Genomic DNA, 27,147 nt, shown 5'->3' on the forward strand with positions numbered 1-27,147 from the left:
ACACCCCATACACCCTACATACACATACATACCCTACACACACATACACATGCCCTACACACACACCACACACATACACAGACACACACACCCTACACACACACTCACACACACACACACACACACATTCTGTAATGTAAGAGCTTGACCTTTTTTTTGTTGAGTAATCTTCTGAATTTGGAGTCTTGTTTGGCCTTTAATCTTCGATAAGAAGCTTATTTTATCAGATTTGCGAAGTTAATAAGTGAAGTATTAATTTAGTTCTAACGTCTTCAAGTCAAGCACAGCAGCACACACCTGCAGTGCCAGCATCTGGCAGGCGGAAGCAGGAGAAGCTGGTTCAAGAGCATCCTCAGCTGTGTATGCAAGTGTGAAGCTAGCCTGGGCCTCCAAAACCTTCAAATGCTTTTTATTGCTTTTACTTATAAACACCATGATATAGTAATTCATCAATAAAATTAATTGTTATTAAGAAATATTTTTAGCTACTGAAAGCTAAAAAACAATGTTAGTGACAGCTCTCTCAACGTTTACCCATTTCATCAGTCACTTCCCATGCGGCAGGCACTGACAGAGTGGTTCATGAGCACCCTCAGATCCCCTGGTAGAATATGACATGTCTGTTTCACTGCAGGGAAAGCTGGAGCCTCGTGGGTACAGTGTAGCTGGGCCAATCAGGGTCCAGACTCTCAGGGTGCAGAACACAGTTCCTAGACTGTGGAATGAGCTTCTGATGTGTGTTTTCACTTAGAGTTCTCTTAGCTAAAGCACAGTACTGTTGAGGAACTTGGAGAGTCACTGCTTGTGGATATGGACACTGCCGAGGGATCTGGGGGTTGGGGAAAGGGCATAAGGAATGATGTTAGTAGCAGTCATACTTAGGAAATGTATCCTGAACTGTCAATACTTTGTCTCTGTACTCGAGTTGTACAATTCACAGTGAATTCACAATTCAAACAGTGTTTATTTGCGTCTGACTTGTTTTTCCAGAAAGCCCGGTGTTTAGCATCTATCTAGAGATTAGGATCAAAGTCTTGATCTAGGGTCATAGGGCCTGCAAGGTCTCCATAGTCTCTTTACGTACATGTGCTAAAGGAGCTTAGACCACACTCTCTTATGCCTCTCCAGGCTTCCGGCACCATTTCTGTGCCTAGTTGTGTGCAGAATAGCATTAGTCATGGCCATCATTAGACTCAGGGTTCTCAGGAAGATGGGTGATGGGTGCTGCTCTCAGCTGTTCTTCCAGCCTAAGTATAAAATGTGTTTAAAGCCCTCTTACCTGTGGTTTGTCTCTGAGTCCTCTGAAAAGTACAGACAGCAAAACAAAGGAGCCAGCTCAGGAGCCCTGCGCCCTCCCTCCGCTCTACACTTGCTCCCCGGGTTTGATAGCCTGTTTGACACAGATCCCTCATCTCTGAAGCAAGACGGTTGGCTTTAGTTAGAGGGTTTTTTGTGCTCTAAAATATCATTCCAGGTTGAAAGCAAATTAGTTCGGGCTCATTTGAACCTGTATCTCCAAGACTTCTGTCTCTTTTTGGAGCAGTATTTTGAAGTACTCAACAATGCATTTTATGTGTTGGCTATAAACATAAGCCTTGTGCCAGAAAGAAAAATCGGAAATTTAAATACACTGAAGCATTGTGAGAACACATCTTGATGATGCTCAAAAGTGAATAGATTGCTGTTTAGTTAGTAGTAATTACTGGGCATAGATGTGAAGGCGTTAGCGAGTGGCCATTGCCACAGGTAGCCAGCTCAGATCGCCATGCTGCACTGGGGGATGAAGGACTGTCTTCATGTGTGCCCTTCACTCCGTTAGTGGTGACAGCTTGCTCAGGCGTGGTTAGGCAGGCAGAGTGCCTGTGTGCAGCACGCCTGCTAGAGACATATGCCCTCCTCCCCACTCAGGCTTCACTGAGTGGCTGACTGGCTATCCAGTTACATACAGAACAGGGTTAAAACTGGTATGTTCAGGTTACACGGTGAGAATTGAATTTTTGTGAAGACAAAGACTCACAAGACTTTCCTCATGAACAGATTCCCTGGATTTGCAAAACCTGGCATGGAGCAGTACCTGTTGGCCAAGCAGCTAGCAAAACCCAAAGAGAAAATCCCCATCATTGTAAGTTTGTTCATTCTTGTCTGTTTGCTTTATCTCTAATTAAAGTTCTTTATATAATACCTACGCTAAGAACATTAGTCTTTTTGGAAGTATTTTTAAGCACACGTATACTGTCCCAGATAGTTGATAATGTGTCCTTAGGAGTACTACGGATAATCAGCATAAATCAATAATTGTCAGTGCTTCTCAGTTTTCCCTGTTTCTATCTTTCAACTATTAATGTTGACCCATCACTTGTACATTTCAGTACATTTTCTTTTCTAAAGTGTCAGCGACTCTAAGACTTACAGCACATGTTACATTCTGTTCCATACCAGCCTTCTTTATCCAGCCAGTGGGCTCAGCTCAGTCGTTAGTTTTCTACCCTGATGAAAGTAGCAGCCCATAATTAGGATAAGGTGCTTTCCAGTGTGCTGGTAATAGGATTTCCCCAGTCAACCAACTGTCAGCTCAAGATAAGGGGCTAGCATATAAAGCCGGGAGTTAATGGCACCGTTAACAATGTAATCTGTCTTGGCGAGATGATTGTTATATAATATGGCAAAGGCTCTTTGGTTTCATCCCTTACTTTGATTGTTAATACGTTTTTTATCTAGGCAATACCTAGTGAATTCCCAAGAGAAATTGTAGGGGGCAGGAAGAGCTGTGACTATTTTGTAACCCTGTTGACTTAAATGTAGCTGAGGGAAGCCTGGGATGTAATCACCGTGGTTGCAGATGAGCAGGAGGAACCACCAGCCTTCTGCTGTAATCTCTGGCTTCAGAGGATGCATGATAAAATACCAGGGATGATAATGGATCCTTTAATTACTTTCCCTCATCTGTGAAAACTTCAAACTCTAGGAACCTCCAAATAGAAGTGTACAATCCAAAGCCCCTTGGACCATTTGTCTCTCCAAAGTGCGCCTGCTGTGATTATCTTCTGAATAAGAAGATTTGAATCTTTATACCAGGCTGGGGAAAAAAAAACCACATACACTTCTCATTTAAATTTAGAGCTCAGGGGACTAAGAGCCAGAGGTCTGCCCCTCACTTTCATGTGGAATTTGTCACAGGTGTGATGGAACAGAACAAGAGGTCCAGCATGTGCACTGTCCATGAGTTTTGGAAGTGGTAGACCCATGAACCTGTGGGCAGGCCAGTGGCACAGCCTCTCACATGGCAAAATAAAGAGGAAAGCCATTGAGTCTTCAGGAGATGGGGGGGAAAAGACAGAAACCCAGGTTGTGCTTAGACTGAAAACTAGCATTAATTACTCACTGATAACATAAGGTCTGGTAAGTTTGGGGACCTAGGCTGTTGCCCTTTGTCCTCTTCACAAAGGATTGCTGCTAAGACAGGCCCTCAGGTGCTGTACTGAAGGCTTAGCAGAACCTCCTAGACACAGCCCCTGAGGCAGCTTAACTGTGTATTCTTAGACCTCTTTGGTGCCATATTAGTCGTCTGCAGTCCTCAGCCACCTCCTGAGTTGGTAATCCTGTCCTGCATTTTCCTCCTCCACCTCTGCACAGAATGAGACACGGGCATTCTTCCTGCCCCCGGCGTGCCTTGTTTGCTGGGGAGTTCTCAGCTTGCACAGGTCTCTCCTCAGCCCCATCTGTTTTCTTCCCTGTGTTCCCTTTACTGCTCAGCATGCTTTCCCTCACTGCAAGATTAAAAACCTGTTTAGAGCTGGCCATGGTGGCATTTGCCCGTAATCTTGGTTCTCAGGAGGCAGAGGCACAAGGACTGCTACAGGTTTGAAGCCTGTGGAGTGGCCTGTAGAGTGAGCTCTGGGCTAGCGAGGACCACTGTTGACTGTCAGAGGTACTGAGAGCAGCACACTGCCTGCTTTATGAATGTGGGTCTCTGCTAGAAACACTGCTCCATTTGGAGACAATATGTTAGCTCTTTACCTTTTTCCCAAGTTACAAAATTCACTTTATTTTTCTGTTCTAGTCCAGGAAGACAACCTGTTTGTTCTTAAGGCGATAAGGACTTGTACCATTTATTTTGTCTGATTAGTTTTTGAGGGGTTTTGCTTTTATTTTTGAGACAGGGTCTCCGTGTAGTAGTCCTTGATTTCCTCACCGTCCTGTCTTCACTTTCTATGTTCCAGGATTACAGGCATAAACCACCATATCCATCTCCTTGTATGTTCTTTGTAAGACCCACTGCCCTTTCTGTCCATCTGGGAATTGATGGGCCAGAGCCAACTCAAGACTTGCAGGGAGAGTTGCTGCGAGCCCGAGTGTTAGCTTCGGGATTCATGGACCTCCATAGCCACCTCTCTAGCCTTGGATGCAATTTTACAGGATGGTAGCAAACAGATTCGAGATAGCAGAGATGATCAGAGCTCAAGACTGATATTCCAGCTCTCTACACCCTGTGTGGAGCTCACCCAACCCCAGGCAAACCTCTGAGAATAGTTCAAGTTTGAGGAACCTCTCCAGACCTTCTGAACCTGTATGTCTGTCACAGGTGGAGAAAGGATGGGGCCCCAGGGTTGGGGTTGGGGTGGGGAGAGACAGGCAGGCATCAGATAGGAGTCCTGGAGTCCTGGCAGACTCGCTGTTTGGAGACAACCAGTGAACTGGTTACTGTGTTTCTACACCAGCACAGGAGACCCTGGGAAAGTAGTTAGCCTGTGCTTCAAAGGTTCCTGTTCCTCAGCCTACCTAGTGCTGAGATTACAGCTGTGTGCCACCACCCCAGCTCTGGGTCTTGACTTTGAGGAACAGAACAAACACCCCAACACATACCATGGCTAAAATAATGGCTGTCAGGCTGTGGCCAGTTTTGCACTGCTCCAAGCATCATCATAGAGCAGTTACTTGTTTGAAAACTGTTTTACCAGTGAGCCCTGTACTAAATCACAAACCAGAGGAGAGTGTACCAAACCTGAGTGTATGACATCACTGACAGAACCTGACATGTACAGTTCTGTTTTCACACACACAAAAATACCTTTAAATTATGGTCTACAGGTTCACTAGGAGCACAAGTGGCATCCGTATGGAACTGCGAGTTCTGCAGTAGGCGTGAGAATGGCTGCTGTAGGACTGCCAGTTCTGGACAGAGCTGGGCTCTGCTCTCTTGCAGCTGTGTCACAGAATCATCTTGTCCTGTCTCTTGCTCAGGTTGGAGATTATGGCCCTATGTGGGTTTATCCTACCTCTACGTTTGACTGTGTGGTAGCTGATCCCCGGAAAGGTTCCAAAATGTACGGTCTGAAAAGCTACATTGAGTATCAGCTAACACCCACTGTGAGTACCTGCTCTTTAAACGAAGCTGGCTGCAGCTTACCTTTTCTCCCATCCCAGACCTTGGCATTGGTAACGCTGTTGGTTCTTTCCCTTATTTTGTAGAACACTAATCGATCTGTAAACCACAGATATAAGCACTTTGACTGGTTATATGAACGTCTCCTGGTTAAGTTTGGGTCCGCCATCCCGATCCCTTCTCTTCCAGACAAGCAGGTCACAGGTGAGTTTGAGCAGTGCCATTCAGTGTGACTACAGAGCTAGGGTCAGGGCATCCTGCTGATGGGCAATGCGAGTGCTGACTACTCGCTGTGAGGAGACTGCATGAGTGTGGGCGTTACCTGGACATAATAGAAACTTGTGGCAGGCTTTACTTTCAGAGCTGTGTCTACACCTCGGATTCTAGAAAAGTCATTGTTTTTATTTCCTTCTACCAAAAAAAAAGTACATTTTTTTAAGTGTGAGAAATGGTACCTTAGGAAAACCAAAGTTATCTGAACAACCTAAAATGAAAACAAAATCTTCAGACCCAAACAAGAGACAAGGTTTGCCGCTCTTGTGCTGGTGTGTGTGTGTGTGTGTGTGTGTGTGTGTGTGTGTGTGTGTGTGTGTGTGTGTGTGTAGCACGTGGAGCAGCCAGCACCTCTGCCCATTTCTGAGGGAGAGTCGAGCTTATCCCTCACTCTTTATCACTCATCAGTGCCACAGCCTGTTTTGTGTATTTAAAAGGCTCCCATTTTGTTCACTTTGTCCTGTCCCCAAAATCTTCTGGTAAGGTCTGGAGTGGGTCAGCCATAATAAGACTGTGCGCTGAGAGAGACCTCACCGCCTGATCAGGTGGGCACTCCTGAGGCTGCAGAGCGGAGGAGACCACCAACACTGCCCACCCCTGCCCACATCCCTGGCCCAAGAGGCAACTGTATAAGGCCTCTGGGTTCCCGTAGGGGAGGGCCCAGGAGCGGCAGGACCCCTGCGCCTGAGACACCGCCGGAACCTGAAGGAAACAGACCAGATAAACAGTTCTCTGCACCCAAATCCCGTGGGAGGGAAAGCTAAACCTTCAGAGAGGCAGACACGCCTGGGAAACCAGAAGAGACTGCACTCTGTGTACATCCAGACGCCAGAGGAAAACACCAAACGCCATCTGGAACCCTGGTGCACGGAGGCTCCCGGAAAGAGCGGCGCAGATCCTCCCAGTTGCTGCCGCCGCGGAGAGGACTTAGGCAGTACCCCACGAGCAAACTTGAGCCTTGGAACCACAGGTAGGACCAACTTTTCCCCTGCAAGAAACCTGCCTGGTGAACTCAAGACACAGGCCCACAGGAACAGCTGAAGACCTGTAGAGAGGAAAAACTACACGCCCGAAAGCAGAACACTCTGTCCCCATAACTGGCTGAAAGAAAACAGGAAAACAGGTCTACAGCACTCCTGACACACAGGCTTATAGGACAGTCTAGCCACGGTCAGAAATAGCAGAACAAAGTAACACTAGAGATAATCTGATGGCGAGAGGCAAGCGCAGGAACCCAAGCAACAGAAACCAAGACTACATGGCATCATCGGAGCCCAATTCTCCCACCAAAGCAAACACGGAATATCCAAACACACCAGAAAAGCAAGATCTAGTTTCAAAATCATATTTGATCATGATGCTGGAGGACTTCAAGAAAGACATAAAGAACTCCCTTAGAGAACAAGTAGAAGCCTACAGAGAGGAATCGCAAAAATCCCTGAAAGAATTCCAGGAAAACACAAACAGTTGAAGGAATTAAAAATGGAAATAGAAGCAATCAAGAAAGAACACATGGAAACAACCCTGGACATAGAACATCAAAAGAAAAGACAAGGAGCTGTAGATACAAGCTTCACCAACAGAATACAAGAGATGGAAGAGAGAATCTCGGGAGCAGAAGATTCCATAGAAATCATTGACTCAACTGTCAAAGATAATGTAAAGCAGAAAAAGCTACTGGTCCAAAACATACAGGAAATCCAGGACTCAATGAGAAGATCAAACCTAAGGATAATAGGTATAGAGGAGAGTGAAGACTCCCAGCTCAAAGGACCAGTAAATATCTTCAACAAAATCATAGAGGAAAACTTCCCTAACCTAAAAAAAGAGATACCCATAGGCATACAAGAAGCCTACAGAACTCCAAATAGATTGGACCAGAAAAGAAACACCTCCCGTCACATAATTGTCAAAACACCAAACGCACAAAATAAAGAAAGAATATTAAAAGCAGTAAGGGAAAAAGGTCAAGTAACATATAAAGGCAGACCTATCAGAATCACACCAGACTTTTCGCCAGAAACTATGAAGGCCAGAAGATCCTGGACAGATGTCATACAGACCCTAAGAGAACACAAATGCCAGCCCAGGTTACTGTATCCTGCAAAACTCTCAATTAACATAGATGGAGAAACCAAGATATTCCGTGACAAAACCAAATTTACACAATATCTTTCTACAAATCCAGCACTACAAAGGATAATAAAGGGTAAAGCCCAACATAAGGAGGCAAGCTATACCCTAGAAGAAGCAAGAAACTAATCGTCTTGGCAACAAAACAAAGAGAATGAAAGCACACAAACATAACCTCACATCCAAATATGAATATAACAGGAAGCAATAATCACTATTCCTTAATATCTCTCAACATCAATGGCCTCAACTCCCCAATAAAAAGACATAGATTAACAAACTGGATATGCAATGAGGACCCTGCATTCTGCTGCCTACAGGAAACACACCTCAGAGACAAAGACAGACACTACCTCAGAGTGAAAGGCTGGAAAACAACTTTCCAAGCAAATGGTCAGAAGAAGCAAGCTGGAGTAGCCATTCTAATATCAAATAAAATCAATTTTCAATTAAAAGTCATCAAAAAAGATAAGGAAGGACACTTCATATTCATCAAAGGAAAAATCCACCAAGATGAACTCTCAATCCTCATCTTCGATTGGTTTATATACAAGTGTGCAATTTCTAGGCTTGAAAGTAAAATGATGCTATCTGGTGCTGGATAGAGGAGCCTTATTTTTTATTATGGCAGCTTGCTATTTTTGTAACATGGTGATTTGGTTGAACACATTAAAGTACAGTAGTAACTGATCTCCCCCTCTTCCTGGATGAGTGAGGAGATAATTAAATGTTGATGTCAGCATCCATGAGCATATTCAGATGAGCTTCTGCTTCTGCTGAAAAGGATGCTGTGTTTGATTGTGGTCCGAAGCTTTGATGCACTATTTGGCATCTCCTTCCTTGGAGGTCTCACTGTTTAAACATAACAGATTTGATAGCTTGTTGGTAAGGTGAGGTCCAGCTTGTCTCCACTAGGTCATCTTCATGTGAATCCGGTGGTTATACGGTTTTGTTCTAGGGATATTTCTTTTTTTTAATAACGGTTTTAGCTGACATTCATGGAGAGAATGAATCCTTAGAACTGTGCCACTAGTGAAAGGAAATCCTGTCTAGAGTATGTTTCTTTACAAAGCTGTGTCACACCATCCTTTGGGCCCTCTGCTGGAAAAGTAGAATCAAGTCTCAAATAATGCCTTTTAAATTGTATCCTCTAGTATTATAGATGTAGGACAGTACTGTATCATACCTCTGTGGATGTAAAATAGCTTGTACCTGCTTTATGATACGTAGTAGTGACCGTGCTTTATCAGAGCTGTTTTTAATGATGTTGCTCAGAATGTTTTCTTTCCAGATGATGATTGAGAAGCTAATTTTAAAAAAAAATGGTGCCAGGTACCACAAGAGTAACAGAACTGTGCTGTTTTCTCGGGTTTTGTTTTTTTACTTTTTTTTTTAATGGAGTGTGCTGGATGTCTCTACAGTTTTGTTCAGATGACTGCAGAACCTGGAAAAGCTGTTGCTGCTGTTGATGCATAACACACTGCTATTATTGGTCTTTTTATATAAATATAAATATATATATACAGATATATAATTTGAATTTTTTGAAACTTTACCTGTGCTGTCAACTTTGGAAAAAAGTATCCCCGTTTACTGTGTTGAGTTGGCACTGTACAGAAATTAACAGCCATATTGGTCTAGAAATGTTGAACTTAAGTTTTTTCCATTTGTACAGGGGTAACACACTGTATTAAATATGTAAGGTCTTATCTACGTGGGTTTGATTACAAAAACTAATAAAGTATTCTATAAATAAGAAAAAAAGAAAATAATTGTTAAAAAAATAATAATAATAAAAAAAAAGAAAAAAAAAAAAAGACTGTGCGCTGCTCTGGCCGAGGACCCAGCTTGAGCCTCTAGCACTTGCGTTGGACACTGCGATTGCCTGCAACACCAGCTTCAGCCTCCACCAGCACCTGCAATCATGTCCACATAGCTACACACAGATACATGCACACACATGACTTAAAAGGACAAAAATATCTCTTACTAATGAAAACCCTGCTGCTAAGTAATCCACCTGCTACCTGACCCCTAAACATCTGGTCAGAAAGGGTTTGCCTCTCCTCAGAAACAGCATGGCAGGTCCTGAGAGCAGGACTGAGAACACGGGCTTTATGGCAGAGACTGAGCTTCCCAGAGACTAAGAATTGGAGTAGTAGGTAGAAAGTGTTCACATGATGAAACCGGTCTGTACAGAGGGAACAGGCTGGGGGTGAGAGTGGGGCTTAACTGGCCAGACCTAGACGGGCCTGGGGGAGAGGGCAGATGGACCTGGAGAAGGAAGGCCCTTCCCAAAGGCTGGGAGAGGCAGAAGAAGGCTTGCCCTTCAGCAAGAGTTGAGGGAGTTAGGGAGGGACCACAGTCATCATAGCCAGCCAGATGGCAGGGCCTGCATGAGGCATCAGAGTTCCAGCACACCATGTCTCCAGGGGCCAGTCCCTGTGTGCTGGGACCCTTCCTGGGTGCTTTCCTTGCTATCCTTACAGGTAGGCTCTGTCTGTCTTGCTAAGTGGGGGATCTGGGTTTGATCCTGAGGCCTCCTTCTTGTATGTGACGAGATATGAACTGCTAACCTAGCTGGAATTGGGATCTTCAGGATAAATAAGCCACTTTCCTTAAAGCTTTATATTCTACTTTGTTTTCCTTTTACTTTCCTCTGGAGGTATTTGCTTTGTTTGTTTGTGGAGATGAAAGTTTTAGTTTTTAAAGAAGATGTTTTGGTTTAGTCTTATTTTCTTTTAGAAACGTCAAGAACTTGAAATTGTCACAGTGGATGGAAAGGGCTGCTCTGCTACTACTAGGTAGAAAGATTCCCCCCAGTGTCCCCTCGGTGATGCTGCAGTGTTTCATGGTACAGCATCCCAGTGTCCTGTGAGTGATGCTGCAGTGTTTCATGGTACAGCATCCCAGTGTCCCCTCGGTGATGCTGCAGTGTTTCATGGTACAGCATCCCAGTGTCCCCTCAGTGATGCTGCAGTGTTTCATGGTACAGCATCCCAGTGTCCTGTGAGTGATGCTGCAGTGTTTCATGGTACAGCATCCCAGTGTCCCCTCGGTGATGCTGCAGTGTTTCATGGTACAGCATCCCAGTGTCCCCTCAGTGATGCTGCAGTGTTTCATGGTACAGCATCCCAGTGTCCCCTCAGTGATGCTGCAGTGTTTCATGGTACAGCATCCCAGTGTCCTGTGAGTGATGCTGCAGTGTTTCATGGTACAGCATCCCAGTGTCCTGTGAGTGATGCTGCAGTGTTTCATGGTACAGCATCCCAGTGTCCCCTCAGTGATGCTGCAGTGTTTCATGGTACAGCATCCCAGTGTCCTGTGAGTGATGCTGCAGTGTTTCATGGTACAGCATCCCAGTGTCCTGTGAGTGATGCTGCAGTGTTTCATGGTACAGCATCCCAGTGTCCCCTCAGTGATGCTGCAGTGTTTCATGGTACAGCATCCCAGTGTCCTGTGAGTGATGCTGCAGTGTTTCATGGTACAGCATCCCAGTGTCCCCTCAGTGATGCTGCAGTGTTTCATGGTACAGCATCCCAGTGTCCTGTGAGTGATGCTGCAGTGTTTCATGGTACAGCATCCCAGTGTCCCCTCGGTGATGCTGCAGTGTTTCATGGTACAGCATCCCAGTGTCCTGTGAGTGATGCTGCAGTGTTTCATGGTACAGCATCCCAGTGTCCCCTCAGTGATGCTGCAGTGTTTCATGGTACAGCATCCCAGTGTCCCCTCAGTGATGCTGCAGTGTTTCATGGTACAGCATCCCAGTGTCCCCTCAGTGATGCTGCAGTGTTTCATGGTACAGCATCCCAGTGTCCCCTCAGTGATGCTGCAGTGTTTCATGGTACAGCATCCCAGTGTCCCCTCAGTGATGCTGCAGTGTTTCATGGTACAGCATCCCAGTGTCCCCTCAGTGATGCTGCAGTGTTTCATGGTACAGCATCCCAGTGTCCTGTGAGTGATGCTGCAGTGTTTCATGGTACAGCATCCCAGTGTCCTGTGAGTGATGCTGCAGTGTTTCATGGTACAGCATCCCAGTGTCCCCTCAGTGATGCTGCAGTGTTTCATGGTACAGCATCCCAGTGTCCTGTGAGTGATGCTGCAGTGTTTCATGGTACAGCATCCCAGTGTCCCCTCAGTGATGCTGCAGTGTTTCATGGTACAGCATCCCAGTGTCCTGTGAGTGATGCTGCAGTGTTTCATGGTACAGCATCCCAGTGTCCCCTCGGTGATGCTGCAGTGTTTCATGGTACAGCATCCCAGTGTCCTGTGAGTGATGCTGCAGTGTTTCATGGTACAGCATCCCAGTGTCCCCTCAGTGATGCTGCAGTGTTTCATGGTACAGCATCCCAGTGTCCCCTCAGTGATGCTGCAGTGTTTCATGGTACAGCATCCCAGTGTCCCCTCAGTGATGCTGCAGTGTTTCATGGTACAGCATCCCAGTGTCCCCTCAGTGATGCTGCAGTGTTTCATGGTACAGCATCCAGGGAGTGGAAAGCGCAGGGTGCCATGACCAGGGCACTCAGGGTGTCAGCACCCCTATAGACCCCTCTGCACCTGGTTCACAGCACACTCTTCCTTCTAGCATCCTTTTTGCCTTATTTTTTGAACTCTATATTTGTTTCCAGTTCTTCCTTCATGTTTTTACATTCCAGTTCTTGTCCTTGAATTTTATACTCTACTTCTGTGCACTAGACTGAAATAACATGTGCTTCATTGTCTTTAAATGAATAGGCCAAGGTTTTCAGTCAAGGAATTCAGTGTTGATTTAAAACACGCTACAGTGTTTCCAGAGTTTGCAGTCCCTCCACACCAAGCGTTTTTAAAAGGGGGTGGGGGAGGCTCGGGCATGCAGCCAGGGCACAGCACAGCACAGCAGCCTCAGTCTGAAGAAAGTGGGGCTTTGACCACTCACTGGAGGCATGCCCAGGACACCGAGAGGCACAGGGCAGCGCTATATCCCCTTGCCTCCTGCCTATGGCACCCACAGCATCAGCACTGTGTATAGACCATCCTCACTGCACTCCTAGACAAAAGCAAGAGGAAGTGTGGGAGACAGTGTCATGATGCTTGTTCTGGGAGTTCATAGATGACATCATGTTTGTGCATTCTGTTCTTTGTGAGACAAAGATCAACCAGGTTGTATTTTGGGTTTCCAAAATACTATTTTCACATTCTTAGTGAAAGCTTAGGTAAGGTTTGGGGAAAATGGATAAACATCTCTTCCACTCTCTTGCTTATAAGTCTCTGGAACCTGGTTTAAAAACCTAGGAAGCATAAAATACCATGGTAAGCCAGTTGGGTCTGAAGGATTTTCACAAGGATTGCCAAACAAAAATGATTAACTTTCACTCACGGACTAAGTAGTAAATTCAGGCACTGGTCATTTTGCTGCAGAGAAGTTCAGTGCATCTGCCAGGTCCCTTCTGTGGTGACAAAGGCTGCCTGCCATCTTTCCCAAGGCTGACACTGGACTCCACATAAGCATATGGAGTACTTGCTCTGCGCTCCTAAGCGTGCAGTTGGTAGTGCTTTTAGATATAGAGGCTTTGCTGGGACCCATGTGCCCACTGCTGCTTTAGTAACACACCATTGGTAGATGGGTCTGTCTTACTGGAAGATCTACTCGTGTATTCTTCTGAAGGAAAGTTGAAGCTGCATTTTCTGAAAATGTATGTTTAAATGTGTGTAGTAAGTGTATTCTTTGGTATCCAGTCCTACAGATCTTGGTAACTACTATTATGGTCCTGTGACACACTTGTCTTGCAACACAGGGGGTTTCTGTCGCCTCATATATGTTGTGGCACTTAGCTTTATCTTTTTTTTTTTTAAGATTTATTTATTTATTATATATAAGTACACACTGTCGCTGTCTTCAGACACACCAGAAGAGGGCATCAGATCACATTACAGATGGTTGTGAGCCCCCATGTGGTTGCTGGGATTTGAACTCAGGACCTCTGGAAGAGCAGTCAGTGCTCTTAACCACTGAGCCATCTCTCCAGCCCCTTTTTTTTTTTTTTTTTTTTTTTTTTTTTAGCTTTATCTTTTAGCTCCTTCCTCTGGTCCTGTCCTTGTCAGCTTCTGGTCAGTTCTTTGTTACTGTGTGTAATTCCCCTTTCCCAGGATACATCATGAATGGAAACAGTGCAGTTGAGATTCACTCCATTCATTATATCAATAGTTTTTCTTACTGCTGTTACTAGAGTGTGCAGATGCGCAGTAATTCTTTATCCTTCCATTCATTGAAAGACGTTTGAGCCTCTAGTTCCAGGCAATTACAAGGAAGCTGCCAGCATTACCTGTATAGATTTTTGTTCTTAGTTTTGTTTGTTTTTGAGGCAGGCCCACAGGCTGGCCTGGGCCTCCTTACTTCACTCCTCTTGCCGCAGCCCCCCAAGTGCTGTGGTTACAGGCACATCTGACATGCAGATGAGCAAACAGATTTTTATATAAACATGAACAAACTTTCCTCAGTAAATTCCCAGCCGTAGAATAAATAAATCCATTGGTTTGCATTGTACTTAGGCGTCTCTCAGGCTCGGTATCCAATTCTGGAGTCATCATTGATACATGAAAGTCCATGATTCCACATCTTCACCCACACTTGGTAATACCCATTTCTTATTGACTCTGCTTGACCAGTCTTGTAGTCTTTTTTTTTTTATAAATTTATTTTTTTTTAAGATTTTATTTTATTGTATGAGTACACTGTAGCTGCCTTCAGACACACCAGAAGAGGGCATCAGATTTCATTACAGATGGTTGTGAGCCACCATGTGGTTGCTGGGATTTGAACTCAGGACCTCAGGAAGAGCAGTCGGTGCTCTTAACCACTGAGCCATCTCTCCAGCCCCCAGTCTTGTAGTCTTTAATTCAATGTGGTGGTATTCTGGCTTTGTTTTCATTCCTTACTGATGGATTGTTTAGAGAATCTTTATACATTTATTTCTGCCCATGTGTCTCTTTTGGTAAAGTGTCTCTTCAAAACTTGTTCTTTTGAAATAGAATTTGTTAGTCTGTTTCTTATTGTTGAATTTGGGCTCTGTGTTCTAGAAACAGCTCCCTGTCAGATGCGTGATGCCCATGTGCTTGTCCCAACTATAGTTTACCTCTTTGTTCTCTTAACAATGTATAGCAAAAACCTTTAAGTTTAAGAAATCCCATGTCTTGCTTAGCCTTTCTCCTGACTGTGTAACAGATAGAGGAACAGTTAAGTCAAGGAAGGAATGGTGCTTCCAGCTCATATGTCAGAGGCTTCTCCCTGCCTGTGCCTGGTAGAACAAAAAGCAGAGAGAGGGAGGTGGGGATGTTTTCCAGGGGACATCTCCAGGAACCCACTCCACCCAAGTCCCACAGGCTAGGATCTCGGCGGAACACCAGTGTCTGAAGGAGGCATTTCCCGTCAAATGTCAGCATCTACATGTCAGGGGTTTATGAATTGTGCTTTTGGTAGTGTATTTGAGACCTCTTTGTCTAACTTCAGCTCGTGTCTTGTTTTCCTAGAAGTTTGCTAGTTTCCGGTTCTGCGTGCATGTCTGATGTGCTTTGGATGGTAGTTGTGTGCTGGAAGCACAGCAGAGGTCCAGCTTCACTTGTGTGCATCCGGATGCTCAGAAGGACTCCTTTCCCTCATGAACTGTATCCACCTCATACAGATTCACTTGAACGTTTATTCGTGTGGTTTGTTTCAGGACTTGTTTACTCTGTATATTCATAAGTATGGGTATTTTACCTACATACATGTCTGTGTGCTACATACATACCTCATGCCCACAGAAGCCAGAAAAGGGCATTGAATCTCGGAGCAGAACTAGAATTACAGATGGTTGTGAAGTATCATGTGGGTTCAAACCCAGATCCTCTGAAAGAGTACTCAGTGCCCCTAAGCAGTGAGCCATCTCTCCAGCCCCCTCTGCCTATATTTCTGAAGGGTAAGTTGCTGGTTATGCGATCTTTGGCTTCTAGTTTTTCATGCTACATAGCGAGTGTCTTTCCATTGCCTTCTGACCTGCATTGCCCACGTGGCAAGTTAGCCATCGAATCTGCTGACTCCTACACAGAGGCCAGCCTGTCCCTGTCAGAATTTTGTTTCTGTTTCAATCTCAGGGATTTAGCTCTGCTCTTGACTTACCAGGCCTGACTTTTGCTATCTTGTATCTGCTATTGATTCCTGAGGTGAATTTTCTATTTCAGTTCCTGCACTGTGAACTCTATCTGTAATTTCCCCTCCTTTAGGACCTCTGACTGTTACTTGCTGGTCGTGTTGCCTGTTAGTCTGTCTGGTAGTCCTTTGGACACACAGAAACTGCTTTCAGTTTTGTCTGCTAAACTCAACATCTAGCAACACTTGGTAACTGTTTCTGTTGATTGCTTTTTTTCTTCAATATAATTCCTATCTTGTTGGCTGAGGGTTTTAATTCATCTTTTTGAAGGTGGGCTGGGGGGTGGGGTGTAGTTTTGAGACAGAATTTCTTTGTGTAGCCCTAGCTGTCCAGGAACTTGCTCTGTAGACCAAGCCGACTTTGAACTCAGCAGTCTACCTGCCTCTCGGCCTGTTTTTCATGTGTGTGTTTAACTGGCACTCTAAGTTTGTTCCTCCACACAGACTGGCAGGAAGCCTGGGATTGATTGGACAGAACCCCTGCCAGTGTGGGTTCTTTCCTCTCGTAACTATACTTGGAAGAGGGCATTCAAAGCTCAGGTCACTTCAACTTATCTCCGGCCTTCATTTCTCCTAGTCCTTCCTTTTGTTTTTGTTTGGGAGGGGTAGTATTCGTTTGTTTCTGGAAATAATGCCTTACTGACTTGCTCAGGTGCAGTGGAAACATGGTCTTCTTTGGTCAGAAGGTGTTTTGCTAGGGCAGACAGATAAAGGAGTGTTTTCTTGAAGTAGTCACAGGCGAGAAAGGACACATGATGTTAAGGACCCAACAGACGCTGGATGATGCTGGATGGTATTGGTACACCTTGCCATTCCTTAGTGGTCGTCATTTGTAGTGGCCTCATAAAATAAAACAAAGCAAAACAGAACACCAAAAAACTTCTGGTGGTGTTCTGGCAAAGACTTGGGCCAATTGGCAGAGTGATGTCAGCTGATACAGACTCACTTTGAATTTTACTCAGATAGACTCAGGTGGAAGGCAAGACCCATGGGAGGACACGTGATATTTGGAGGGAGTATAAATCAAACCCAACCGTCAGTGACAGAAGGCTTACATAACTACCTTTACAACACTTCGTTGGTCTTCCCTTTATTGAGAGACACATGACGGCAAAGAATGTCTCTTGGCATCCCTGGTCGCTCTGGTTGATCCCGCTGACTCTTGCTGATTTGGCAAAGGTCGTGTCACCCGTGCTAATTCCCGTTTGCTATCCTGACACTACTAAACTAGACAGCTGGTACATAGCCTGACAACACAGATTGGATTTGCTCCAAAGAACATTTCTAAACAGGACCACTTCCCCATATCTTAATAACTTTTCCACTACCTCTGGTGGGTGGTGGGCTAAAAGAGAGGTTAAAACACTTTTTAAAGCCCATATTAAAAATAAGTTTAAAAAACTCAAAACTAACACCCAGGCTTGCCCCAAACTTCTGGACTCAGGTAATCCTGCTGCCTTAACCTACCTTATAGCTGGGAATACATTACCGTGTCTCACTTCCCTACTTAGGCCCTTTTCTATCTTCCTTGCATGTGTTCAGTCTCCTGGTTGAGCAGGAGCATGTGATTTAGATAATCTGGTCCCCCTGTTCTAAGGAACGTCAACCTAGCATGTGCTTAGTTCTGCCACCTTGCTTAAGCATAGCCAATGGCTCTCCCTTGTCACCTCTGAGGTTGACCCTGCCACCAGTGCTAATGAGCATGGCCGTCTTTCCCTCATTCTACATCATGTGAGCCTTCTCCTCCTTTGGCAGAGATGCTGTAGCCGATCTCTACGACCGATCTCCAGTCTGCATTGCCTGGCATGGCCTCTGAGGATAAGGGAGGTATACACAGAAGCAGAGAGGTAGAACTGCCCTGACCCGCAGGGCAGTCGACCAGGGTCTGGGGTCCACCTAGGAGAGAATGGGGGACAAGAGACGCAAAGAATGGACAGCAAGTCAAGAAGTCTGATCAAGCTGACAATTTTTAATTTTTCTCAGGCAGAAGATATACTGGTAGAAGCAAAATGTGGGGAGGGGTTAGGTAACCACAAAAGAATGGGCCTGGCTCGATGACCAGGATATTGGCTGGGTAAATCGGCCACACAGGGGGAACAGCGGGTGAGTTGCTTAGTGACCTGACCACCAGTGCCTGGCCACCGATACTCAGTGACCTGACACCTAGATTTATTCTATCTGTTGAACTCAAGCAGAGCTGTGGGTACAGGCTGCTTTGCTCTAACCTAAGGCTATTGCTTTTGTTCTAACATAAGGCTAGAACACAATTGCTTTTTAACCTGAAGACTGCGTCCGCCATCCTGAGGCTGCTCCCAGCATAGAACAGTCAGGATGCACAAAGTCTCACTATTCTTGATGGAACTTGAGCAGTTTTTCCAGCAGCAGACCCTGTCCAATGGCTGTTTGTCTCTGCTGACTCCAGAGCAGAGCTGTGGTTGTTTTGTTGGTATTACACAGCGTCCTGTTGGTTCTTGGGGACATGGTTAGTTGAGGTCCTCCCTGAGCTGTGTTGGAATTCCTGTCTCCAGACTCCCAGCTGGGGCTGAGTTTGTTTCATGGGATCATGAAGTGTCTGGTCGACTGATGTTGACTGTCATGGATCATGAAGTGTCTGCATGATGGATGTTGACTGTGTCATGCTTGCTGAGCTCTCTACTTGTAAAACAGGGACAGCTGTGTTAGCAGGGCTGCTAGCTCTAGGGTAGGTGAGGTCCTGGGATGATGGCCTTTGTCATTTAATGTAAGACAAAATAGAGGGGCTGGAGAGATGGCTCAGTGGCAAAGAACACTTGCTGCTTTCCAGAGAGTCTGTGTTCAGTTCCAAGCATTCAGATGGTGGCTCACAATTGCCTATAAACTGGTTCCAAGGGGTCTGATAGCATCTTCTGGCCTTCTTGGACACCAGGGTTACACACGTGGTACATAGACATGTACATAGGCAAACGCTCATACACATGCAATGTTTTAAAAAATAACTAAAAGCAGCAACAAAAACAGGAAGAACAAAGTTACAGTGGAGAGAATGTGTACATTCACCCATCATCCCACCTCTGTATGTGCGTGAGTGTGTGTGTGTGTTTATGGGGTATTGTTTGTTTAGTTTTTAGGTGAGGTTTGCCTGTGTAACCTAGGCTGGCCACTAAGTTCTTCTGACGACCTCCTGTGTGTTGTGTTATAGACACGGCATGTGTTACTTTACCGAAGTACGGAGTATAAATGTTAAGTGCTTACATGCTTCAGTATCACATTACAACTACACATGTTATGTACTGGTAAAGCCTCATTTACTTTGTAAGAATGGTGTAGTAGCTTTCACTTACCACTCCTTTAGTGCCTGTAAATCGCCCCCAGGAACTGGCCTCTAGTCTATAAACTAGAGATAGTTTTTCATTTTGAGATGTTTCTTTGCAACACCTTTGCAGTTAACATTGTTGTTAGTCTTGCCAACGTCATTATTTTTTAGTGTGTTAAATTGACATTTCGTTCACTTATAAAATTTATTTATTATTTGGGTGTGTGTGCCTGAGCGTATGAAGGCTGGACCCCCTAGAACAGCCGGGGGAGGTCAGAGGTTTCAGATCACTGAAGTTGTCGGTGGTTAGCAGCCGCCATGTAGGTGCTGGGAACCAGACTGGGGTCATCTGAAAGAGCAGTTAGTGCCCCTAGCCTCTGAGCCATCTCTCCAGCCCTGGATTCCACTCTTGAAAACTAAAGAGTCAGGGCTAGATCGGCGGCTCTGTGGATAAGAACAATTGGTGCCCAGCACAGGACCTGAGCGCAGATCTCCAGCACCTACATAAGAAACTAGGCGTGAGCACACAGCGCTGTAACCCAGCTCTAACCACAGTCAGCGGTGGAGACAGGAGGAAGCTGAGGCATGTTGCTGCCAACCTGGCTTTAGGTCAATGACAGACCTGACTCAAAGGGACAAGGCACAGACTGATGGACCAAGACGTTCACTATCATCCTGTGGCCTCCACAAACACACGTGGAGTGTGGTCACAGGAGCTGCAGTGCAGTGCTCCCCAGAGCAGTCATCACTCTTGGTGCTTCTCTCTAGGTCGCTTTGAAGAGGAGTTCATCAAGATGCGCATGGAGCGGCTCCAGGCCTGGATGACCAGGATGTGCCGGCACCCCGTGGTGTCAGAAAGTGAAGTTTTCCAGCAGTTCCTGAATTTCCGAGATGAGAAGGCAGGTGTAGCCTGGTACTGCCGTCATAGGGAAGTGCTGCTGGTGCAGCCACAGTGAATTCACGGCTCAGATGGGCCAAGCATTGTTGGTCAGTCCCCCTCCGAGAACAAGAAGGGCCAGGAAGAACTTCCCCAGATACTGGAAGAGTGCTGTGCAGTGAGGAAGGCCTGCCAGCCAGCAGGCTTCTATACGCTGGAGTAGTCAGCCCGGGGTGGGTGGGGCACAGATGGAGAACAAATACTTAGACAGGAAGCGTTTTCCAGCATGCTTTTTAAAGTGGCTCAGGGCTCAGGAAGAACTCTTGGTGCAGAAGCATGAGGACCTGAGTTTAGATCCCCAGCACCCACATTACAGCACATACCTGTAACCCCAACATTATAAGGTGTGGAAACAGATTGTTGGAACTTGCTGACTGCCGTCCTAGCTCCAGGGTCAGTGAGAGGCTGTGTCTCAGGAATAAGCTGTAAAGTGGTAGATAGAGCAGGCATCCTCTGCCTTTCACATATGTGCTGGCAGATGTGCCCCACACACACACCACACACACACACTACACACCTAGGTGTGGGGAGGATAAACCCCAGACGTGGGCCTTGAGCGGAGAATGGGCCGTATACATTCTCTGAGCCCCTGGGCTCCCAGTGCTGCTTCCACACCATGAAGGAAAGCAGGATCCACGATGATCATTCACCAGCCATGGAAAGGTTGTGAGTCCACAGTTAGGCTGCGCTCGAGCGCTCTCTCTCTCTCTCTCTCTCTCTCTCTCTCTCTCTCTCTCTCTCTCTCTCTCTCTCTCTCTCTCTCTCTCTCTCTCTGCCTGCCCCATAGCAGCCACTCAGCCAGGACCCCTCTGTTCCTTGTGAAAAGCAAGGCGAGGCTGGCTTCTGGCTCCTCCTTGTTGGCTTTGGAAGTAGCCCTCTCCCTATGGCCACACAATGTTCCTCACTGTGTCCTTTATTCTCCAGAGATGTTTCCTTTGTAACTTTACACAGAATTCACAAAACAGTGAAGAGTGAAACCAGGGGTCAGTTTAGAAGTAACAGCAAGTGCTAATATAGTGTGACCTAGGGAAATAAGTTACCAAGTTATTTTTATGTTAAATCAATTGATAGAATTTTTAAAGGATCTAATTAAGATGTCGTGTGTGAAAAATGAAAGGAGAAGAGAGCCGAGAAGCTCAACAGTGGGACTGGGGAAACCCAGAAAAGACACCAAGGAGAGCAAGTCAGGCACGGTGACAGGCCCTGAGAATCCCAGAGCTGAGGGAGCAGGGAAAGTGGATCTTACTGGCCAGCTGGCCGGCCTCACCTGGCTGCAAGGTCCACGGGTCTGATGCCCTCCTGCTCGGTGTGCCCACACACATAGTGCACAGACTTACACTCAGGCCCACACAGATGTAACATGAAGAGTTAATATCTTCTCAAAGAGACAAAACAGTTAATGTTGTCAAGGAGTCCCGTGCAGGGTATTTATAGTCTGTTTCTTTTGGAAGCCATTGCAAAAGGAATGTGGCCGAGCCTGTCCACTCCAAAAACCGTGTCTCCTCAGAACTGCCTGGCCCTGTGCCGTGATGCCGAGTGTACTAGGTGTTGGCTTGTGGGGCTGTAACATACTATGTCCTCACTTTCAGGAATGGAAGACTGGCAAGAGGAAGGCTGAGAAAGATGAGCTGGTGGGAGTTATGATATTTTCCACCATGGAACCAGAGGCTCCTGACTTGGATTTGATAGAAATGTAAGGGCCGCTGCCTGGCTTTTCTTCTCCTCAGTCTGCAGGCTTCCTTAGGCTCAACGTCTTGGCCAGGGTTGCAGCAGCTGTAATTCACATCTTGAGAAAGGAATTGCTGGCTGAATGGGTTTTGCCCTTAGATGGTGTCTCACCAAAGACCCACCTAACTCAGCAGGCTAAGCCCCACTTCCTCAAGGCCTGTTCCATCGTCGTTGGCATAATGCTGACTGTCTTGAGTAAAGTCTGATGAGCAGAGGCGGCACAGAGCCACCGACCTCCACAGAATGCCTGACAAAGCAGGAGTCTCTTTTGTGGTAGTACTCGGGATCAAACCCATGGCCTCAGGCTGGCTGTACACGTGTTTGGCCTGTGTTTCTCTGACATTGCCAATGTGACTGACAGCTGTCTCTGCTCCCAGAGAACAGAAGTGTGACGCGGTGGGGAAGTTCACCAAGGCCATGGACGACGGCGTGAAGGAGCTGCTGACCGTGGGGCAGGAGCACTGGAAGCGCTGCACAGGGCGTAAGTGCTGTGCCGTAGTCTTCACGGAACCCCAGCCCAGCACAAGGGACTGGCTGAACTCCAGTGCCACTCTCAGGCCCCGACCTGACCTCACGGCACACTAGTTAAAACCGGAAAATCGAGTGTAACAAGGGTAGCTCAAGAACTGTCCTAAAACGCCACCCTAACTTGAGTTTAAGATCTGGTCGTTTGAGTAAGCTCTGGGGAAGTTCATCTCTCTGCATGTTTAGAGGGTGTTTCTTATTTGATTGCTTTGCTTTGCTTTAGAGTTTGAGAAGGGTCTGTATAGTCCAAGCTGGCTTCTAGCACTCCTTCATTGCCTGGCTTTACCCTTTCAAGTCATATGTGTAATTCCAAGCATGCAGCACCAGGCCCAGCTTGGAACTGCTTCCACTCTTTATGTGCCTGTTTTAGGATGTGGGCGGCTTCAGTGAAGCCTGGTGACTTTTTTTTTTTAAATAGCCTATATACTTGGTACAAAGTACAGTAGATGTGTCAGACAGACTGGGCCACTACAGGAGGACATGGTACATTAGACATGGCTCTGCTCATTCTCCCTGCTGGGATGAAGAATTTCGTTCTTTCTGTTCTTTATGTGTGGAGTTTCATGTTGCTGAGTCCCCCTCACACCACCCCACCCCGTATCCCCAAAATCGTGCAGCTGTGGGTTCCCAGGACAGAATAAGTGAGGCAGGTCAGAGGAAGGCCAGGGAAGAAGTGAGGTGCAAGGCACCGTGAGGCCCTGGGCTCAGTCCCCAGCGGGACCGAAAGCAAGCAATGGAATACAAATAGAGACTTCGGCTTTAACAGTAATGACCTGTTTTGGCTGCACAGCCGTAGGAGTTTATCGTAACGGCCAGTCTGTTCAGTGAAAAGTGTCTTGGTAAGCAGCACAGAAGCAGGCCATGAGATCAGGAGTAGACGTGTCCCTGCAGTGCCCCTGCGGCTGAGGCAGCAGTGGTCCAGAGGGCCCAGGTGCCTCCTGCAGGAGTCTGCAGAAACACGGGTGGCCTGAGGGCAGGGTTCCTGAAGGCTCTCCAGGGTGCACCTCAGATCCAAGCCTGGACCCACAGGTGTCGCCCAGACAGGCCTCATCCCACAGGCGAGGCTGCACACCCTCCACCTGAGCCTCTGGTGCCACACTGAGCCATATTTGCCAAACCTTCTGTGTGGAGATGGTGTCTCCGGTCACTGTGGTGGCCACATGCATGTGAATGGGCTTTGAAAGCCAGGAGTCCCGTAAGCGGGCCTCTTTCCTGTGCTCCATCCAGTGAGTGAGTGTGGGGGTGGGTTGTTCATGGTAGAACCTGCTGGTTGAGCAGTCGGTTAAAATAATAGTGAAGAAGTCAGTAGTTGAAAATGACTTCATCGGTATTTCTTTAAAGAAGAGATGCTGTTTCAGTCGTCCAGTGTTTTTTCTGAGTCACTGGGTGCACTTCAGATGCTCCGAGAACTAATCTGTTCTCCGTTCCTTCCAGCCTTACCCAAGGAGTATCAGAAGATCGGGAAGGCCCTGCAGAGCCTAGCGGCCGTCTTCAGCTCCAGCGGTTATCAAGGTATGGTTGTGGTTGTTTATAATTTTCCTTGTTAGAAACTGCACAGTAATTGTCCCCTTGAATGGCTTGAGCACTTGTGTGCATTATATGGTGAGCACATCAGGGTTAGAGGTCTTCTGTAATTGTCTGTATAGAGCCCTGGTGTTCTTCTCTCCTGAATCCCCATAAAGCATACAGTAAGCTCTGGTGAACAGCCACCCTGCTGTGCTTTAGGGCCCTGGGACTTACTCTTCCTGAGCAGAGGAAAGAGAAGATGGTGCAGCAGACTGAGGCTCAGGGCGCCTGCCGAGGGCACCTCGAGCTGCCTGTATGTCATCACTGTCAATCAGTGCGCAGTCGATGTTTATATATTGCATGGGACACTCTGGCACGTATTAAATGTGCTCAGTATATTTTAGGACTTACATATCAAGTTTATTAAAACTGCTGTTCTAAAGAGCATTCAAGTTCTGTCTCTGGTTGGCATCTGTTTGAGAGTGCTGGGTGGTGTTGAGCACTAACCATCCCAGAGCAGTCCTGCACAGCTTGATTTCCTCATCTAAATGAGCCTGATTCCTAAGGCCGCATAACTGCATCAGATAAATCTTCGGCTGCATCTACAGCAGTGTGGAGAGTAACACTAGAACAGCGTAAGAATGGCTGGGATGACCCTGCCAAACCGTGAAATATCCCATAGTCTTGGGGAGCCTCCCAGAGAAATGTCTTTGGTAAGACAACCGTGAGAAGGTGTGAGGACAGCTTCATGGAGGAGTACAGCATGTCTCCTGGCACTCTTCACCAGAGTGAGCCAGGTGCCTCCCTCAGATGCCCATGTGAGGAGCCTTCCCCTGGCCAAAGGAAGAAAATGGGGCCACTGGTGAAGCAGTGATGGCCACGGAATGAGGCACTGCAAGCGTGTGCTCACTGGAATTAGTCAGATCCTGGCAGGGAATCCCGGTGCCTCTGGGGAGCGTGGGCTCCATATGCAGTTCTGAAACTGTAACAAAGGACCCACGCATTGATGCTGCTTCCCCTTCCCTGTTCAGATGACTCTTGGTGGGCAGAGGTGGCAAAGCAAGGGTTCTTTCTAGAAGCATTTTGACGAGGAACAGAGGCAGAGCAGGATGCAGTTCTGTCAGAGTGATCGAGGTCGCTTCTGGAAGCCTGAAGACTAGACTTAGCCAGAAGCTGATTCCAGATCTGGTTAAGCCTCTGGGCCTGGTGGCCCATGTGAGGGCAAGAGAGGGACAGAGGAGTGTGTGTCACCACAGAAATTGAGTCTAGAGAGTGAACCACAGGGAATGCATGACTCATAATCCTAACACCCCACAAAAAGAGGGCTGACAAGAGCCCCGAGTAGAGAAGCACACCATCCTGGTGTGTGCACTGCCTTTGCACCCTGGCTCACACAGCCTGCCTGAGGTGCTGGAGACCTGCACACTGGCTCCTCCTGAGACAGAGTGACGACCTTTTCCTAAGTGTGCAGCACAGTGCCCTTGTTCTTTAAATGTCCCTTATCTTTAAAGATTGCATATAAAATGATGTATGTCCCAAGAAAGGAGAAACAAGGAACACAGGGTATAAATGGGAAAAGCTGGTCACTGTCTTAGTTAGGGCTTCTGTTGCTGTGACCAAACACTGTGGCCAAAAGCCACTTAGAGGAAAGCATTTGTTTTAGCTTACAGTTCTACATCTCAGTCCATCACTGAGGAAACTCAGGGCAGAAACTGTTGCATGCCAGGGAGGAACTCTGTTTACTGGCCTGTGCCTCATAGCTAGCCTAGCCTCCTTTTGTCTAGCACAGTGGACCACCAGCCTAGGGGGTGGAACCACCCACAGTGAACTGGGCCCTCCCACATTGATCATTAGTAAGGAAATGCATCCGGGGCCAACCTAATAGGAATTCTCTTTCTAATGACTCTACAGCTTATGTCAAGTTGGCGTTAAAAACCAGCACAGCCACCATCTGCTGTCTGGGAACCAAAGGATGGTGGTGGGGATTCTCACCAACTTTGACAGCTTTTAAATTGTCTGCACTAAAAGCTATCAATAAAGTCTATAACAAAAACCCTAAGTGTAGAGAACTATGTATAACACACTATAGTTGCTTCCAAGAATGTAATCTATTTCAGGAGAGACGGACCTTAACAATGCAATCACAGAAGCCGGGAAGACATACGAGGAGATTGCCAGCCTTGTGGCAGAGCAGGTACAGCCGGAATCATACTCCCCAACCAGCCCACATTTGTTCTCTAAACCCAAACAGCTGTCCCCTGTCTGTCTGTGGCTTTTTGTTCATTTTATTTAGTGATGTTTTTTCAGTTAAACCACCGTGGACAAATGTCTCACTAAGAAATCCGTGTGAAGCTGTATAGCTTACACCTGTAATTGTAGAACGTGGGAGGCTGGACTGAGGGGATAGCATTGAGTTCAAGGCCAGCCAGAGCTGTCAGCTATATAGAGTTCCAGGCTGATCTCAGTCACAGAGTAAGACCCTTTCTCAGAAAGACAAAGAATCTAAATGAGGTAGGATTCTGTGGCTCAGTGGTAATTGGCCTAACTTGCTGTTCACACTTGTAAGGCCCAGAATTTGATCCCCACACCCTCCAAAAAAGAAGTTTGGGGATGTGAACTGAATTAGCATCAGTGCCTCTGATCCTCTCTCAGCCGTAGACTAGAATGACGAGGAGCCCTGGTTTAACCTTGCACTGCTGCCTACCCTCTCTAAGCTCGCTTTCCTCATCTGTGAGGAGCCTCGGATGAGCCTCAGGAGTGCGGGTGATATTTTTATATTGTCTATTAAAATGTAGGCATTAAGCTCAACATTTTTGCTTGTTACAATTTTATGCCTATATTTTATTGATTAAAAATGCCCCTGGCGGGTTGGGGATTTAGCTCAGTGGTAGAGCGCTTGCCTAGCAAGCGCAAGGCCCTGGGTTTGGTTCCCAGCTCCGAAAAAAAAAAAAAAAAAAAAAAAGAACCAAAAAAAAATGCCCCTGGCACATATGTAGCAGAGGGCTGCCATGTCTGGCCTCAGTGAGAGAGGATGCACCTAATCCTACAGAGACTTGATATACCACCATGGGGGCATTGGGGGGAGGGGGTCTGCCCTCTGAGAGGTGAGGGGGAAAGTGGATGGAGAGAGGAACTCTGTGAGGGGAGACTAGAAGGGGGCAGCATTTGGGATGTAAATAAATAAATGATTTTTAAAGAATGTGAAA

The 27,147-nt window shown here is 46.5% G+C and overlaps 1 protein-coding gene across 4 annotated transcripts in view; it reads left to right on the forward strand.

Annotated features, from left to right (window-relative positions):
* Snx9 (sorting nexin 9) overlaps positions 1–27,147 on the forward strand; it is an 88,155-nt gene that overhangs the window by 54,165 nt on the left and 6,843 nt on the right. For all 4 annotated transcript variants that reach the window (XM_039090760.2, XM_039090763.2, XM_039090771.2 and 1 more), the window contains 8 exons: positions 2,038–2,122; positions 5,242–5,367; positions 5,470–5,587; positions 20,014–20,144; positions 21,772–21,875; positions 22,288–22,391; positions 23,870–23,947; positions 26,059–26,135. In XM_039090760.2, the coding sequence (XP_038946688.1) occupies positions 2,038–2,122; positions 5,242–5,367; positions 5,470–5,587; positions 20,014–20,144; positions 21,772–21,875; positions 22,288–22,391; positions 23,870–23,947; positions 26,059–26,135 (823 nt within the window). The remainder of the gene's footprint in view (positions 1–2,037; positions 2,123–5,241; positions 5,368–5,469; positions 5,588–20,013; positions 20,145–21,771; positions 21,876–22,287; positions 22,392–23,869; positions 23,948–26,058; positions 26,136–27,147) is intronic.

This window comes from Rattus norvegicus, chromosome 1 (genome assembly GCF_036323735.1).
Source record: "Rattus norvegicus strain BN/NHsdMcwi chromosome 1, GRCr8, whole genome shotgun sequence".
Taxonomy (NCBI): domain Eukaryota; kingdom Metazoa; phylum Chordata; class Mammalia; order Rodentia; family Muridae; genus Rattus; species Rattus norvegicus.